The sequence below is a fragment of the Hibiscus syriacus genome, unplaced genomic scaffold (genome assembly GCF_006381635.1).
Source record: "Hibiscus syriacus cultivar Baekdansim isolate YM2019G1 unplaced genomic scaffold, ASM638163v2 tig00110637_pilon, whole genome shotgun sequence".
Lineage (NCBI taxonomy): Eukaryota > Viridiplantae > Streptophyta > Magnoliopsida > Malvales > Malvaceae > Hibiscus > Hibiscus syriacus.
Genome location: NW_024062808.1, coordinates 663,265 through 679,710, shown reverse-complemented (window position 1 = coordinate 679,710; position 16,446 = coordinate 663,265). Strand labels below are relative to the sequence as shown.

General features: G+C 34.1%; 1 protein-coding gene across 2 annotated transcripts; it reads left to right on the top strand.

The window, feature by feature from the left end:
* The first annotated feature begins 5,718 nt into the window (after positions 1–5,718).
* LOC120136713 (ADP-ribosylation factor) lies at positions 5,719–7,868 on the top strand. Of its 2 annotated transcripts, none has more exons than XM_039152673.1 (7): positions 5,719–5,872; positions 6,283–6,442; positions 6,547–6,617; positions 6,997–7,116; positions 7,190–7,308; positions 7,430–7,511; positions 7,610–7,865. In XM_039152673.1, the coding sequence occupies exons 2-7, from the start codon at positions 6,295–6,297 to the stop codon at positions 7,613–7,615; spliced, it is 546 nt and encodes a 181-aa protein (XP_039008604.1). In that variant the 5' UTR covers positions 5,719–5,872; positions 6,283–6,294; the 3' UTR covers positions 7,616–7,865. The 2 variants fall into 2 exon arrangements, with proteins under 2 accessions (XP_039008604.1, XP_039008605.1); XM_039152674.1 differs by lacking the exon at positions 5,719–5,872 and adding an exon at positions 6,032–6,048 and having other exon boundaries at positions 7,610–7,868.
* Positions 7,869–16,446: the final 8,578 nt, after the last annotated feature.

The following is a 16,446-nucleotide window of genomic DNA, read 5'->3' as shown; positions in this document are numbered from 1 at the left end:
TTGGCATTTGATGCTCAAAGGTTTGGTATTTGATGCTCAAAGGATTGATGGGGTAGCTTGCATGCTCCTCTGCTGGAAGTGTTCTCTGACTCCCAACCTTCGTTGTCACACACAGATTGTGCGATGCCTTATCAAGGAATTTGTGTGATCGCCTCAGTTGCACAATTTTTATATTCGAGCCGCCTTTTCAGGTTTTCAACTCGAACCCTCCTTTGGTTTCAAGACGTTATTCAGGATTTACGTCTTGAACCCCCCTTTGTTATTTTTTCTACCATGCATTAATTACATTGTTTTTTTGCAAACAAAGATTAATCCTGATGGGCGGGATGAAATCTGAAGATAGTCTCTTCTGTTTAGAAAATCCATGTATGATTAGAAGGGACTTTTAAGGCACGTAATGTAGGCCATGGCTCATGGTTATGAAAGAAAAGGATAAATAGGCCCAAACAAGTGTTTCAGGGTGTTGAACCAATGATCAATTCATTCTGATGCCTTCAATCATGTCTTGCTCAATTTGGATCTGCTCATATGTGTTTCTCTGGATTTTCTCTGGATGTTCCATGATCTTTGAGTGAAGTGATTCAGAGATTCGGGAATGATTGTGCTTGATCAATCTCATAGTTTGAAGCTTGATGTGCCATTTGTCTTTAGGGAATCTTTGCATGTGCTTTTTGTCCTTTTTTCTTTTTGATTTTTGCTCTTTTTTCCTTTTGTTCTTGTTTCTCTTTTTCTTTGTTTTTTTTTTTTTGCTTTTTTGCTTCTTTTCTTTTTTGTTCTTGATTGGATCTTCGCACTTGCCATTTGGTCCACCTTTTGGTGTCTCCTTTTGATTGATGTCTTCACTCATGTGAGCAGATTTCTTCCACCTTGCCCCCCAATGTGGAGGGTGATCCTTGGTTAGGGTTGAATTAGAAGAAAAATACTACAGGCTCAAAAGGGGACACAAGGGATATATATTTTCTCCTGTTGTAAAGGGATAAAGAAAGCCGTTCATCATTTCATACATGGAAGTCCTCACAGAAAAGGTATCCCCAGGGGGATAGATTTTCAGGATTAATTTTCATTCACATGAAAACAGTGTAGTTAATGCGTGATAGAATTATTTAGAATGAATTGTTTTTTTGCTCCTTGCTCCCAACATATCTCAATGTTCAGGCTCCCGGCGAGATGCCCCAAATTGTGTCTTAGAAGAATGCTCATGTTCAAATGAACAACTCAATGCCTTGGGTATTAAAATGTCAATTTTGAGTCTAAAAAGACAATGGTGTGACTTTATTTGACTATTTCAAAGGGAAGTTATGTCAAAATTTGGTCTTTTTGATAATGATCAAGGTATTTCATTTTGGGGTTTGAGACATGATAAGAAAGGTCTAATCTTGTCATATGTCAAAAATCTATAATTCTTGAAGAGTTAAAAGAATCCTTAATTCATTTAATATTCGAAGAACTAAAGATTAAAATTTGTTCAATTGCTCCACCTTAGAAAGTAGCATAAATTCAATCGTTTAAAAGATTAAGCAAACATGAAATATCAGTGACGTGTTCAAACAAAACAATCCTCTAAGTGCAAATGGTATATGCCATGCCCCCTTCTTCAGCTGTCAATGCCCCTGAATCCATCAGGTTTTGGATCTTACGCTTCAGCGCCTTATAGTTCTCAGAGGAATGTTTGGAGCATCCTATGTGGCAACTACAAATAGCTTCAACATTGTAGCCCTTAGGATATGTGGACTTTTTTCTCAGATCATCTTGGCAGGTTTAGTCGTACAACCAGCTGATTGGGCTCATTCGTTGTGATAGTTTTTTTATGATGTTACAATCTTGCTTCCATGTGGTGTCATGTGGTTAAAACCACTTCATCGAATTCTCCATGAAGAGATTTCATGTTTATGAAAATACTTAAAAAATGAAATGTATATGCAAAATGCAAAAATGCATGAAATGTTCGAGGCATTGATCCAAAAACATGTATGTTATTGTAAATAACCTTTATTGGGACAAAAGTGTTTTATCTTTTAAGAGACAATAAACATATTTAAAGGTACATCCGGACTAAATCCTCTAGGCCCGGAACCGGTTGACTAGTCATTTGCCTTCGTCTTTCACCGGTTGAATAACCTGTCAAACCGCTCCGACCTCTCTGGATGAACCGTGAAAATGTTGAGTTTTTTTTGTATTGGTTCCCAAAAAGTGTCGAATGACTTCATCTCTGGCTTTCATCCTTTGCTGAATCGGAAATTCCATTGAAATCCTCCATCAAAGGGATTATTCGAAGTTCATTTGCTTGTTTCTTGAATTTGTCGACAGTGACTTGCCATCTTGTTCTTGTTGTCTTTGAATGGACTCTCGAGGTCAGTAACCTTTTTCTCGTATTGCCCCTGCCACCTTTGTCAACCCATTTTTGAAAAGTTAACTTTTGAAGTACTTGATTGTGGGCACCATGAATGTGACACATAATTGTCTTGCAAATTGTCCTCATTTTCTTTCTGAGCCCTTTTCGGACCATAGCCGGACCCCTGCGTTCTTATCTCTTGTATTACAACCCCTTTGTCCATTAATGCAGATTATTCATGTTTTAACAAACAAGTTTTTGGTGGATCAACACCTCTTTTAAATGATGCAAATAATGAAAACAAAATAAAAGAGAACAAAAGTAAAATAGAGTTAGTGAGATAAATCAAAACAATAATAAAAATGAAAAATCCTACCCCACATGATATCTACCCCGTATGCTTTAATTCCTACCCGGACATGATCTCTATCCCGCATGCTAATTTCACACAAATCCTAACCGCATATTTGTCTAGTTCGCATGCTTTGAACAGAAAGTAAAGCAGGAAATAATTTCGGCATCCTAGGGTTTGAAATGAGGTTTTGGGGTGGGCTCTAATTCTCCATCATCTTCTGGTTTAGGTTCTAAAAAAACGGTACCCGAGTTCTCCTTGTTGGTGCCCCCTTGGGCTTACCAGACCCTTAGTCCTAAACCCATCACAGGCTTGTATGGACTAAGTTAAACTCGAGAGGAAACATTCCCTTATGCCCACACGGAGAATAAATTCACACGAAGTCATAAGATATATGTATCCCGAAGGCTACTTGCTAGGCTCACACGGTGAATAAATTCACACGAAGGCGTCGCTTTCACCCCCACTTAAAAGGGTTCGGAGCTCGGGTATAGAGCCTTTGGATGAAAAAGTTTGGAAAGCTGAAATCATTAGAAAACGGTCAGTCCAACTATTTACTCAAAAAAAAATATAACCAAAAGTAAGTAATAAGGATCGAAATGTTGCCTTAAAATTTAAACTTACCCTTTTCGTTAAAAAGACAACTGGAAATTACCTTAGCCTGACTCGCTTACCTGCTTCCCCAGCGGAGTCGCCAAGCTGTCGCAACCGTCTTTCGGTTGGACCCGAAATTGGGTTTCGACTTGAAATAATTGGATTGGAGTCGCCACTGATCATTTATTTAAAACAAATGGGTTGATCGGATACCCCTATTTCTTACCTGATCTGCGTCTTACCAGAAATATGTCGGGCTCGGGAGTCGGTTACGGTCAAGGAAGGATTAGCACCCTTGAACCGTCCTTTCGGTACTACGTAATTTTCAGTTGTCTTAATTAAGAAACTTGTAATTTTAAATTAAAAGGTAAAAATAACGATCCAAAACTTATCTATGTTTAATTGAAAATGTACCCTTAAAGAGTTGAGAAACATGTTAGATATAAAAAAATAAAATTAAATAAATAAAATAAATACATAAATTCAACCAAAATAAAAAGAAATAAAATAAAATAATAAATAAATAAATAAAGCATAGAAAAATGATAGTAAATAATAGTATAAATATAAAATAAAAAGGTAATATATATAAATAAATAAAATACACATAAAGAAAATGAAGCAATAAATATAATATATATAATAATGATAAAAGGTAATATACGTAAATAGATGTTAGAATGAAACACTAAAATACATATATGTAGTTATATGTACATAATATATATATATATATGAATAAAAAAGAAGAGGAGAAAACAAATAATAATATATAAAAAATATATAGATATAATTGTTAGTGAAAATAATAACAAATAAAATATAGTATAATAGGTAAAAAATGCGAAATCAAGAAAAGGAATTAAAACATGAAGGGATTAAATTGGAACAAAAAAAAATCAGGGGTTAAATTTCGAAGTAATTGGGGGAATATTAAATACTTAAAAAAAATGAATATGCCTCTGGAGTAGATCTAGGTTCGAAACCCCACCCCTTTTTGGTCATCGGATCAACCCACGTTTTAGGTTATTCGAACCAAATCTCAAGAAAAATAACGTGCACATGCAAAAAAAAGAAAAAAAAAGATAAAAAAAAAGATGCTACCTTTTATTTCCTTTTCGAATCGTTTACAATAGCTTTGCCTTTGTATTTTCCGTGTTTTTCTCTGTGTTTTGTGTGTAAATCCTCTGTTACAATGGTGAGTTACAATGGCTATTTATAGTGCTTGTGGATCCTATCTTTAGGAATTTAAATAATAGTAGAACTCTATCCTATTTTTAGGAGTTTGAATCCTAACAAAATTTCATCCTATTTTTAGGAGTTTGAATCCTGAAATTCTATCCTATTTTTAGGAGTTCGAATCCTAGTAGGACGAAAAATGTGTGTTGACAAATATATGATACTATTATATTCTTATTTTAATAATATATAATAAATTATTAATACAATTTATATTATTTATTAATTTATTAAAAATAATATTATTGAATTATTAATAGTGAATACTTTTATTTATGTATTTAATATTAATATAATAGTCTAATAATATTATAAAAATTCCTTAAAATATATTTATTAATAATATTAAAATATAATATAATAATTTTATTTTTATAAAATTATATTTTTATTTATAAAATTATATAAATAATATTTTAATAATAATATTGGCATAAATAATATTAAATAAATTATTCTAATATTTTTAAATAATAATATTAAGTTTTTATAATAAATAATATTATTTATTATGTTTTATATTTACAATAAATAATTTCTAAATAATTTATCAACTAGTGAAAAATGGTTTACACAACATCTTCCAAACACCATAAAATATTTTCCTAAAAATATTTTTCAGAAGATGTGATTACTTTTACGAAAAACATTTTCTGAAAAATATTTTCAGTGAAACAAACGAATCATAAGTGTTGGTTTTTAAAAGAATACTTATATTAGTGTTTTAAAAATGGTGATTATATAAGAATTCTTTTTTTATTCTAGATTTTCTCTTAATATTTTGTGTCTCATTTATCTTTTTCTTTGATTTTTGTTTAGTCGACGACGATATTAATATTAACACTAGTTGTCAACTGTCCAGTTATTATTAGTTTTCTTTTTTCTTCATATTACGTCTTTTTTCCCTCTTTTTTTTTTAAATTTTGAATAAGAATCTTTGTCATTATGACACGTTTTTCTCTACTGTTATGACACATGTTTTTCTCTGTCCTTTGTTGTGACATTATTTCTATGGTTTTCGGTACACTTTTCGTATATCTTTGTGATTGTTTTGATGCTCGAACAAAGATTATTACAATATTTATTATTTAATTGATTTATAGGTGGTTATGTTAAGTACAACCTGCATATCAAACACCGTCATAACGGCGTCAAAATGGGAGCAAGCTAACTAAGAAACTATCAGCCAAAGCGGCAAAATTCCCCCAAAACCAAAGAACAAATTGACGACGTTCCGTCAAGCTAAGATCCTGTTTGGATATATAAATACCCCAATATCGAAATCGTATAACTCCTTTTATTAGATCTTCGTTCGAGTTCAACCACGCGTATTAGCCGCTGCGGATTTTTCTCAGGCAAGTTTACTCAGCCAAAAATGATTTAATTTCTCAATTAATTCTGCTCTAATTTTCTTTTAATCAGCTCTTTTCTTTGAATTTTTGACTTCAATTTTGATTCGAAAGTGTGTTCAAATCATTTGAATCTTCAAATCTGTTGCGTAGCTCCGTCTGATCTGAGTATAGGAAGCGTCGTAAGTTCATTAAATTTCTTCGATCTGCTTTTCTTTTCGAATTGATTTCATGTCGAAGTAGATCAGATTTAAACATGTATGTGTTGATTTCGTCCAATCCAGGCCTGTTTGATTTGCAATTGTTCCTTGAACGATCTTATGTTGGTCCTCGATTTTGGCCGTCGGATCTGCTCTGATCTTGAATGCTAACTATCTTTGGAAATTGATATGTGGATTTTGGTGTTTTTGTGGCAGACGTTGAAAAATATGGGGCTGTCTTTCACAAAGCTATTCAGCCGGCTTTTTGCCAAAAAGGAAATGCGTATACTGATGGTTGGTCTTGATGCTGCTGGTAAAACCACCATTCTTTACAAGCTGAAGTTGGGAGAAATTGTCACTACCATTCCCACCATCGGTAGGTCGTTTCTTAGACTTCTAAATTTTATTTTTTATTTTTAATCTAGCCAATGTTGTTTCGGAGAAGGATACGGCTAACTATTATATATTATAATTGTGTAGGTTTCAATGTTGAGACCGTTGAATACAAGAACATCAGCTTCACCGTTTGGGATGTTGGTGGCCAAGACAAGGTAACAAGGTTTTGTTTCTATTCAAACATGTTAATATTAACTGCTAAGTTCGCATCAAAGAAAAGGATTTATTGTGTTTCTGGATACGTTTTGTTTATGATAGGGAATGAGTATGTGTGGGATTGTGATTGTCTCGTATATTCAATAACCAATAAATTATCTCGATAACATGAATGCGAGTGCAGTTCTGTGAAAGAAGAGAATACATGCTCAATGTCTATTTATTGTATGAAATACGGATAATTAGCGGTCATAATTTAACCTTATGTTTTTAGTGAAACTTAAATCTTGTTAGATCTGTTAAAAGAGTGAAAAATTGTGGTTTTTTTGTTTGTCTTCATTATTTAACTGATATTATTTGTTTTAATTTCCTACATAGATCCGACCTTTGTGGAGGCATTATTTCCAAAATACGCAAGGACTCATCTTTGTGGTGGATAGCAATGATCGTGACCGTGTGGTTGAAGCTAGAGATGAGTTGCACAGGATGTTGAATGAGGTACTTGAGTTGAAAATTCTTTTTGCTGGCTTTATGATTCCAATGATTGCGAAACTAATTTATTATTTGGCAGGATGAGTTGAGGGATGCTGTGCTGTTAGTATTTGCTAACAAACAAGATCTTCCAAATGCTATGAATGCTGCTGAGATCACCGACAAGCTTGGACTTCATTCTCTCCGCCAGCGCCATTGGTGAGATGAACAATTCTCTCCACTCTCTCTCTCTCTCGCTGTGTATACGGGTTTCTCGTGTTCATCTATCTGACCCCTTCTTTCGTGGATCTTTATGTTCCTTGTATGATATATTTTGCAGGTATATCCAGAGTACATGTGCCACATCTGGTGAAGGACTGTACGAAGGATTGGACTGGCTTTCAAACAACATTGCAAACAAGGTAAGCTCATGCAGATGACTCTGATTGTAGCCTTTTGAGCTTCTGCTGCTCGTTGTAATTTCTATTCACTTGTGCTGATATTTATATGCAAATTGCAGGCATAGATGACTTGCCTATCTCACTAATGCCCGCCCCTTTCGGAATTATCGATGTTTCTACCTCCGTTAAAATGTTCCGTTTTTTTTCGTGTTCCTTGTTTCTTGCAAACGTAGGTTAAGAATAATTGATACTTTTTTTTTTGGTTTTCTTGTGTTTATTATCTTGGTAGTTGGAATGTACATTTGTTTTAAGGTTGAGATAAACTTTCATCCGAACCATGTTTTAACTGTGTTTATGCCGAACCGAAGCCACCCTCATTTATGCATAATTTATAGTATTACTGAGAAAAGTTATACCACTACTATAAGTTGAATATGTATTATATAGCATGCATTATAAAAAAGGTAACGTACATGAATGGTATTATGACCATAGTATATTACTTTGTCGAGTCATTCGATTCTTGTAAGTTACAAAATAGTCCCTCGGAGTTGTTTTGTTGAATCATCAACTATTAAAAGTTATAAAATTGTCATCTGACTATTCATATGTTTTAAGCTCATCTTTTTCTGTTAAAAATTGATGATGGATTGAGTTAGACGTTAATCTATTGATTGAGATATGACAAATTATGATTTCAGAATCTCAAACGAGTATACAATGAAAAAAATTATGGGATTAGATTTTATTATATTTCAGTCGAACGGAGTGATCATCTTGTAAATTTTAGTAGTTGAGTGACTCAACAAAATAATATCTTATAATTAAGAGATTATTTATAATTTTTAATAGACGATTACTCAACAAAATAGTAATCTATAATCAGGGGATTATTTGTGTATTTTACCCTAAAAATTTAGACTCTCAAGAGACGTGTATTCGAGCCTCGGAGATGATATTCTATAGGAAGAGACAGATACAAACTCCGAGCCTTGGAAGTAACATTGTTAGAAGGGATAAACACAAATTCCGTATTTTAGAGATAACATTTTTTGAGGTACAATTTATTTATTTATTAATTCAGTTGGTCTAGTGGGATGATGTACTAGGTCCCTTAAGTAAAGTCAGGAGTTTGATAAGACAATACCCGATCTGAATTAGTCGGTCAATAGATCAAATATCAGTGATTAATTAAAAAAATAATAGTAGTAATATTTTTTGTTAATGAATTAAATCATGTAAAGAATGTATTGCCTTCCATTTTTTTTGGGTAATTCAGAACAGCAAGTTGAAACTAATTTATGGCACTGATATCTGGCTCAATAAGGCCAGCAATCTCACTCGGTGTTTCTTGAAAGACAGTCGTCCCTACCTCCTTTGCTCTTACCAATCCAGCAAGCCGATCGGCAACCAGGTTAGCTTCACGATGGACATGTGAGATTCTCGTAGACCACTCCCTGATCAACAACTTACGAATCATTTTCACAATAGCACACTCCTCATCAGATTGGATTGTGCCATTGAGGATCTCCACTGCCTTTAAGCAGTCGGTCTCGAGACCAACTCTCCGATATCCAAGATTCCAAGCATGAAGCAACGCATCATAGATAGCCCATAACTCCGCCATAAGAACCGAGTATATGCCCAGACCCCGAGCGAAGCCAATGATCCAGCACCCATTTTCATCACACAACACCCCCCGACAGCAGCCATCCTAGCCAGACCACCAACAGCACCATCCGTATTAATCTTTATCCAGTTCACAGGGGGTCGACGCCTGCCAACTGCAGTACGTTTGACCACGATAACATCCTGAATTAACCATTACATTAGAAAGGATCCAAATATTCCAACAAATAATGGCGAAGAGAATATCCCAATACTTCTTGCCATTGAGCATCTTCGAAAAACGTGACTTATATCCTCTTCCTCGGCATGGCATAAAGGGCAACGAGCAGATCCACCAACATGCCTTCTATGCCTTTCATGGTTCTTCAGAAGCTTTCCATGGATTGCCAACCATAGAAAAGTCCGAATTCTTTGCGGGACATTAAGCTTCCAAACATGCTTCCATAAGCTCGTTCATGTGCAGCAAGCAAATTGTAAGCCGACTTTACAGTACATTTATGGGAGGAATCCCATCTCCAACCAGGAAAGTCCATCCGAGCGTGGGATTTGGAGGGCAAATTGCCAATATGCGATGCCATACATGTTCCGGAACACGTTCTTTCAACTTCGGTACATTCCACGCCCCCGATTCAGTTACCATCTTCTAAACAAGAAGCGGTTGGGGGATCCCATCCATCCTTTCCTCCCAGTTTTCCTTTTCATGGAGTGGATCACTTCCTGCTCGACGATGATATTGTCATTTATGTTCCTGCCTGGAACAAAACTGACTTGATTCCGAGACACCCAATCTGGGAGAAGTGGCTTAAGACGGTTGACCAATGCTTTGTAATAATTTGTAGGGGACCCTGCACAAGATAATGGGCCTAAACTGAGAGAAGACCTGGGGACCTTGACCTTTGGGATCAGAACCAGAAGAGTTCTATTAGCAACGTCAGGTGACAAACCGGAATTAAAGAACTCCTGAACAAATTGAACTACATTTGCACCTAGGATATTCCAATTCCTCCGAAAAAAAACCCGTCTGAAAGCCATCTGCTCCCGGTGCTTTAGAAGGATCCATAGAGAAAAGAGTTTCAAGCAACATTTTCCGTATACAACTGAGTTCACATGGCGTTCTTGCTATGTAACACCGTCAACCCGTATCCGACCCGGATTCGAGTCCTAAGTGTCACATTGACTTTTCAAAACATTTTCCTTTACATGTGTATAAAAAAAATCCAACTCACTATTCGATAAAATGAATATTTTTCATTAATTGACATAAATGAGTTTTACAAAACATATCAGAGTTTATACTATTCAAATCTTTAGATTACATGTCAACTACATTCTATAAAACAAAATACATATATTTAATGTTTCCGATCCGATATTCGTAAGGAAGATGCTGACATGTTTTGCTCCTCTTAGCTTCTCTTCTCGCTTCTGCAACCTACGTGTGAAATAATCACACGCTAAGTCTATGACTTAGTGAGGCTTATAAAACATATAATATAAAATAAAACTTCTAACATTGCATATAAATAATTAATGCTATTATAACATACATCTTCATGTACACTTCATAAAATGAATACATATATACACAAACCTTATAATATCACATATGAGTTTTACTATTTCATATTCTTATAATCATTTAATTTACACTACTTAGCTTATATCATATTCTACTATCTTCATTTAAGTCGTTTGCTTACCTTATTCTTTATCCTGTAATTTTGATCACAATCCTACATATCTTATCTCTTATTTCTATATGTTTCTATTTAACATTTCACCCATAAATTCTCGTTACATATTCTATTATCCTAATTTCTTATAATTTCTTATATTCTCTTAATTCATTCCTCACCTAATCTTCATTTAATAAACATACTTTGCATAACTTATTGTTATTTGATTCCCCTGATATTCTCATATGATTTCTTAAATTCTTATATTAAATTTCATATCCCTTACTAATTTAGCAAGGTTAGTTCACAGTTCTATCGTAAACGTATATACCTTCCTACACAACTTATCTAATATCCTTTTTTACTTATTTATATACCTTTTCCATAGTTAATATACTATCTTCTTTGTCTCAATTCTCATTAATCATATAATTCACCACTTCATTATCTATGTATATATATATATATACATAGCGTTCACTAGATTTCTCGTGAAATTACTTCTAACATATCATATAATTATATTATACTCACTTACATTTCATATATCATATCAACATATTTCACATAGAACCTATTATATATGTAATAAATGAAACTCATATATTCAATTCCAAATGTTCAATCACATATAACAATCATATTAAGTTTCTGTATATTATTTCTTTATTGGCCCATGTACATCTTGGAGAACTAAAGATATGTGAGTTCATTGAGGTTGTGCACTGATGCTGTCACCACAGCTCAAATAAATTCCCATTAGGGGCACTGTATATTTGTCCCGAAGGACCACTATGTCTCGAAGGACTACTATGTCCCGAAGGACCACTCCTTAAGAACCATATACATAATACAATGGACCAAATAAGTGTACCGAAGTACCACATATACATTCCACATAATTACATATATGTCCCGAAGGACCACGTAGAACCCTCGACTCTTGGCATGCCAACTATACCTCTAGCTCTCATGACACGTAACATAGGCATCATTATTATGTTTACCATATATTCACACAGCCATATCACATAAACATAGGTTCTTATCATATCACTCATATCATATGGCTTATCTCTTTAAATATTGCAATCATATCACTTATACTCTCATAAATCATATCGACATGGCTTATCTTATATACATATGTTCACATACTTTAGCTTACTTCACCTTCCATATATCCATACAATTCATTATCACGTAATTGATATCTTAATCACATAACAATAACATACATTCACACAGATCATACCACATATACAATAATATATCACAATTATGCTCATATCAATAGCATGCTTATATGTATGCTAATATAGGAAATAGACTTGTTGCAAGTCTTATTTCCATTCATCATAATATATCAACTATACGCACTCACCTTAGTCTTGCTTGCTTTGACTCGATCCTAATCTTTTGATTGTTCCGGAATAAGATTACGTTCTATATCTACATAGTAATACATTGATACATATCAATATACTAATTAATATATTCTAATATATCACTCCTTAGACTAAAAGAAATGTTACTTTCATCTCTTAAATAATGTAGGTATCGATGCACTCTACAGTGTATCGATGCATCCTATAACGAGTGCATCGATGCACTACTTATGCATCGGTACACAAATTGCATTCAATGTTTTCATCTTAAGGGGGTGCATTGATGCACTCCCTATGCATCGATGCACTAATTGCATTTGATGTTCATTTATTTGAGAGTGCATCGATACACATTGAAGATGCATCGATGCACACAAACCAGAAATTCCATTTTAAGCACGAAATTCACTCTCTTTTCATCTCAACTCTTCATCTTTCACCTCCTTTAATATTCCTAACTTTCATACACACACTTAAACTCATTTCTACTCAATAATCACTTCTTTAAACTCAACATCCTATCCTTTATATGTCATTCAAGAATTACACTCAATTTCCAACATGTTCTAAATCTAATTCTAACGTTTCATATTCTTTAATCAAGTTGGTGACAAGTCAAATTCAACTTCCAATTTTATTTAAACCCTCTTATTCAAATTTTTACTTGATCACCCTTATATTAAATCTTCCATAACTTCTTTATCTTTAGTTTGTATCTCCTTTTAAGTTCTCTTAATCTTTCCTAATGCTCTATCAATTAAAACCATTCTTTTAATTACAAGAAAATCAATTGAAAATCAAACTCACTTTAGCCATGAAGAGCTCACGTTGAGAGGAAGAAGAAACTAAAGAAGACTCTGGAGAAATTATCTCATTCCCACGTGCTTATTATCCTTTATTAAGAGAAATAAAAATCTTCCCTATCAAATGACCATAATACCCTTATTACTTTCAAACTTTGTTATTAAATCCATCATCAAAACTTTTCTTTTAAGTCCCTAAACTTTCCATCTTTTCTAAAATTGGTCACTAAATTTACCAAAATTCTATTCTGGTCATTGATCCGACTTTTGGGATGTTACATGCTACACAAGGCGGATGTTTCCTTTATCTCGCTTTGATTTGTTTTCTGATTTGTGTGTCTGTCGTTATCGCTGCTTGTTATATTCAATAATGCAATAGGGTGTATGGTCCCGAGTGAATACTTTGAATTGTGTATTTTCTGGATTCCAGGTGGATGTTGTGGTGTACCTGGTAGATGCCTATGATAAAGAGATGTTTGCAGAATCAAAGAAGGAACTCGACGCACTTCTTTCGGATGACTCCCTCGCCAATGTCTTGTTTCTCATTCTAGGAAACAAGATTGATATACCTAGGGATGGTAAACGGGCGGGTTGGGTGCGAATAACCCCATCCCCATCCCCATCCCAACCTAATATTTTCAAATCCACCACCCGCCCACCACCCATGATGGGTAAAATTTTTCAAATCCACACCTGACCATGCAGTTACATTCTCAAATCCATCCCCATCCCCACACCCACTACCCAATTGGAGACGTACCCGGCTAGACCCACCTGACAACAACCTTAAGTTATACATAAGTAACAAACATAAAACAAACACGCCCATTAAGAAACATAATAAAATAAACCAATGCTTATCTGAGTTAAGTATTAACATAGATCTTAAAGTACATAAAACACCATAATAAAAGACATAATTAAAGCCTAGAAACATAAATGACAAACACATAATATTTTTTCTTTGGCACACATAAATGATAAACCCTAAAATTATACCTAAATTCATAATGTTCCAAAATTTAACGGGTATTTAGTGGGTGGGTGGATGCGGGGCGGGCGGATGCGGGGCGGGTAAGGTCTCAAACCCATCACCCGTCTACTACCCGCGACGGGTACCACTTTCTAAATCCACACCTGCCTACTACCCACTAAAGTTATACCCATCCCCGACCCAATTGGAGCGGGTACGGTACAGAATCCACGAAATTATACCCGTTTATCATCCCTAGATATATTGTATCCTGCCTCGGAGGATGAGTTACGTTACCATCTCGGGCTCACAAACTTTACCACCGGAAAAGGCAAAGTAAACCTAGAGGACTCGAATGTCTGTCCATGAGAGGTATTCATGTGCATCATCGTTCGCAAAATGGGGTATGACGATGGCTTCAAATGGATGTCTCAGTATATTAAGTACGGTAACAGATTGGAGAAACACGTTAGGATGAGCCTACAAACTCCCAAACTCCGATTCCACACTGTCGTGCCCGACTTAAGGGAAGGGAAAGAAATGTATTCGTCGAACTGTTCGAACCAGACCCTTGGTGTTTTAGGTTTGATGTATTTTGTTGTCATAACCAATAGGCAATAGATTGCTTTAGGAGTGTAAATGAAACTAGACGAGCTCGAGCCGAGCTCAACAATAAATCAAAATAACATGCATTAACATACATATATAATCCCCGAGTTCCACCTAAACCCGACCTGACCCAATCTATAAACGAATAAATTTGCTTTCATTTAATGTCGAAATAATATCCACATATAACGTGACATGTGATAAATACTATACGAATAAATTTTATTCAATGTCCAAATAATATTTACACATAATAATGTAACACGTGATAAATACTATATGCATGAATAAACAGACACGTGGTGGATTTTGTTTTCACTTAATATAAAAATAATTGTCTAAACATGAATAATAATGTAAAACATAGTAGAGTAACACATGGTGTCTAAAGAATTTTTGTTAAAAAATTAGGTGTCTAACGTTTTTTCGTTACATTTTTAGGTGTCCATCGTTAAGAGACATGTGTCACGTTCAATATTTAAAAAAATATTTTTAAATAATTTTTATTTTAAAAAAATAAAAATATAAACGTGACATGTGTCACTTAAAGGTTTTTTAATTGTATGCACCTAAAAGTGTAACCGAAAAAACGTTAGGCATCTATTTTTAACAAAAAATTCTTTAAACACCAAAAATCAATTTTTGATATAGTTTACGCAACTTATTTTTGTACTAAGCATTTTCAATATTACTAGTTTATCGAGACAAAATGAAAGTATCAAATTAGATAAAATAATAGGGTAAACTACCTATTTAGTACTCTAACTATTTATGAATTTTGTTCTATTTTGGTCACCAACTATTTTTTTCTTCAAAATCATACCTAATGTTATGTTTATTTTCATTTTGGTCATCTATTGTTAAAAAAAATAACGGTGATGCTAACTTGTCACCATAAGATAATGCCACGTTATCATTGAAAAATTTAAAAAGAATGTCACATCTGTAACTCGGTTAATTTTTCAATGGCGGGTGACTAAAATAAAATAAAAAAGTAACATTAGATATAATTTCGAAAAAAAATTGAGTAATAAAAATGAAACAAAAGTGATAGTTGAGGTACTAAACACATAGTTTAGCCAAAAAAAAAGTTAGATTTGACAATAAAAGAAGGATTAATGCCATAAATGCCCAAACTATACATTTTGTGCCAAATAAATGCCTACATGTTTTGTACATCCAGATGCCTAACATTACAAATGTTAACACTTTAGGTTCTCGAGCCATCAATGGCGTTAGTTTTCTCGTTAAGTGACACGTGTTATAATCTGATAGTTTTAAATTTTTTATATAAAATTAAATTATATATATTTTTAAAAAGAAAACATATAAATTTTGAAATAATCCGTAAACTTTGAAAACCTTTATTTCAACCCCTAAACCTACGTCGACCGATGCCCTTTGCCGTCGAAGAAGCTCCACCTGACCTCCTTTCCCCATGGCAACCAAAACCCCTATGAAATTGTAACCGATTGACGATCAATCGATGACAAATCGACGTTTTAAATCCCGCAAACCTTAGAATGAAAATTACGATCCCACGCGATTCCGATAGTGAATTGGCAACAACTACGGTGACATATAACTAGGATGATTGCAAGGACTACATCAGCGGCAGTGGTTGTGGCCGGAGAAGGCGCACGATAGTGGATTAAGGTTAGGATTTGGGATTTTGGGGTTGTTTTATAGTATAAGAAAAGTTAGGGGTTTTTCTATAAATATAATAATATTTTTAATATTTAAAAAAATAAATTTCAAAATTACCTGTTATGACAGGTGTCACTTAAGGGGGAAAACTAACGCCGTTGACGGCCCGGGTTCCTAAAGTGCTAACATTTGTAACGTTAGACACCCGGACGGACAAAAAATGTAGACACT

Bases quoted from the DNA above. Each gene is read 5' to 3' on its own strand.
- LOC120136713 (XM_039152674.1), top strand. From the start codon at position 6,295: ATGGGGCTGTCTTTCACAAAGCTATTCAGCCGGCTTTTTGCCAAAAAG. The intron at 6,618-6,996 runs GTAACAAGGTTT...TTTCCTACATAG, and splicing joins ATGTTGGTGGCCAAGACAAG to ATCCGACCTTTGTGGAGGCA. The intron at 7,117-7,189 runs GTACTTGAGTTG...ATTATTTGGCAG, and splicing joins TGCACAGGATGTTGAATGAG to GATGAGTTGAGGGATGCTGT.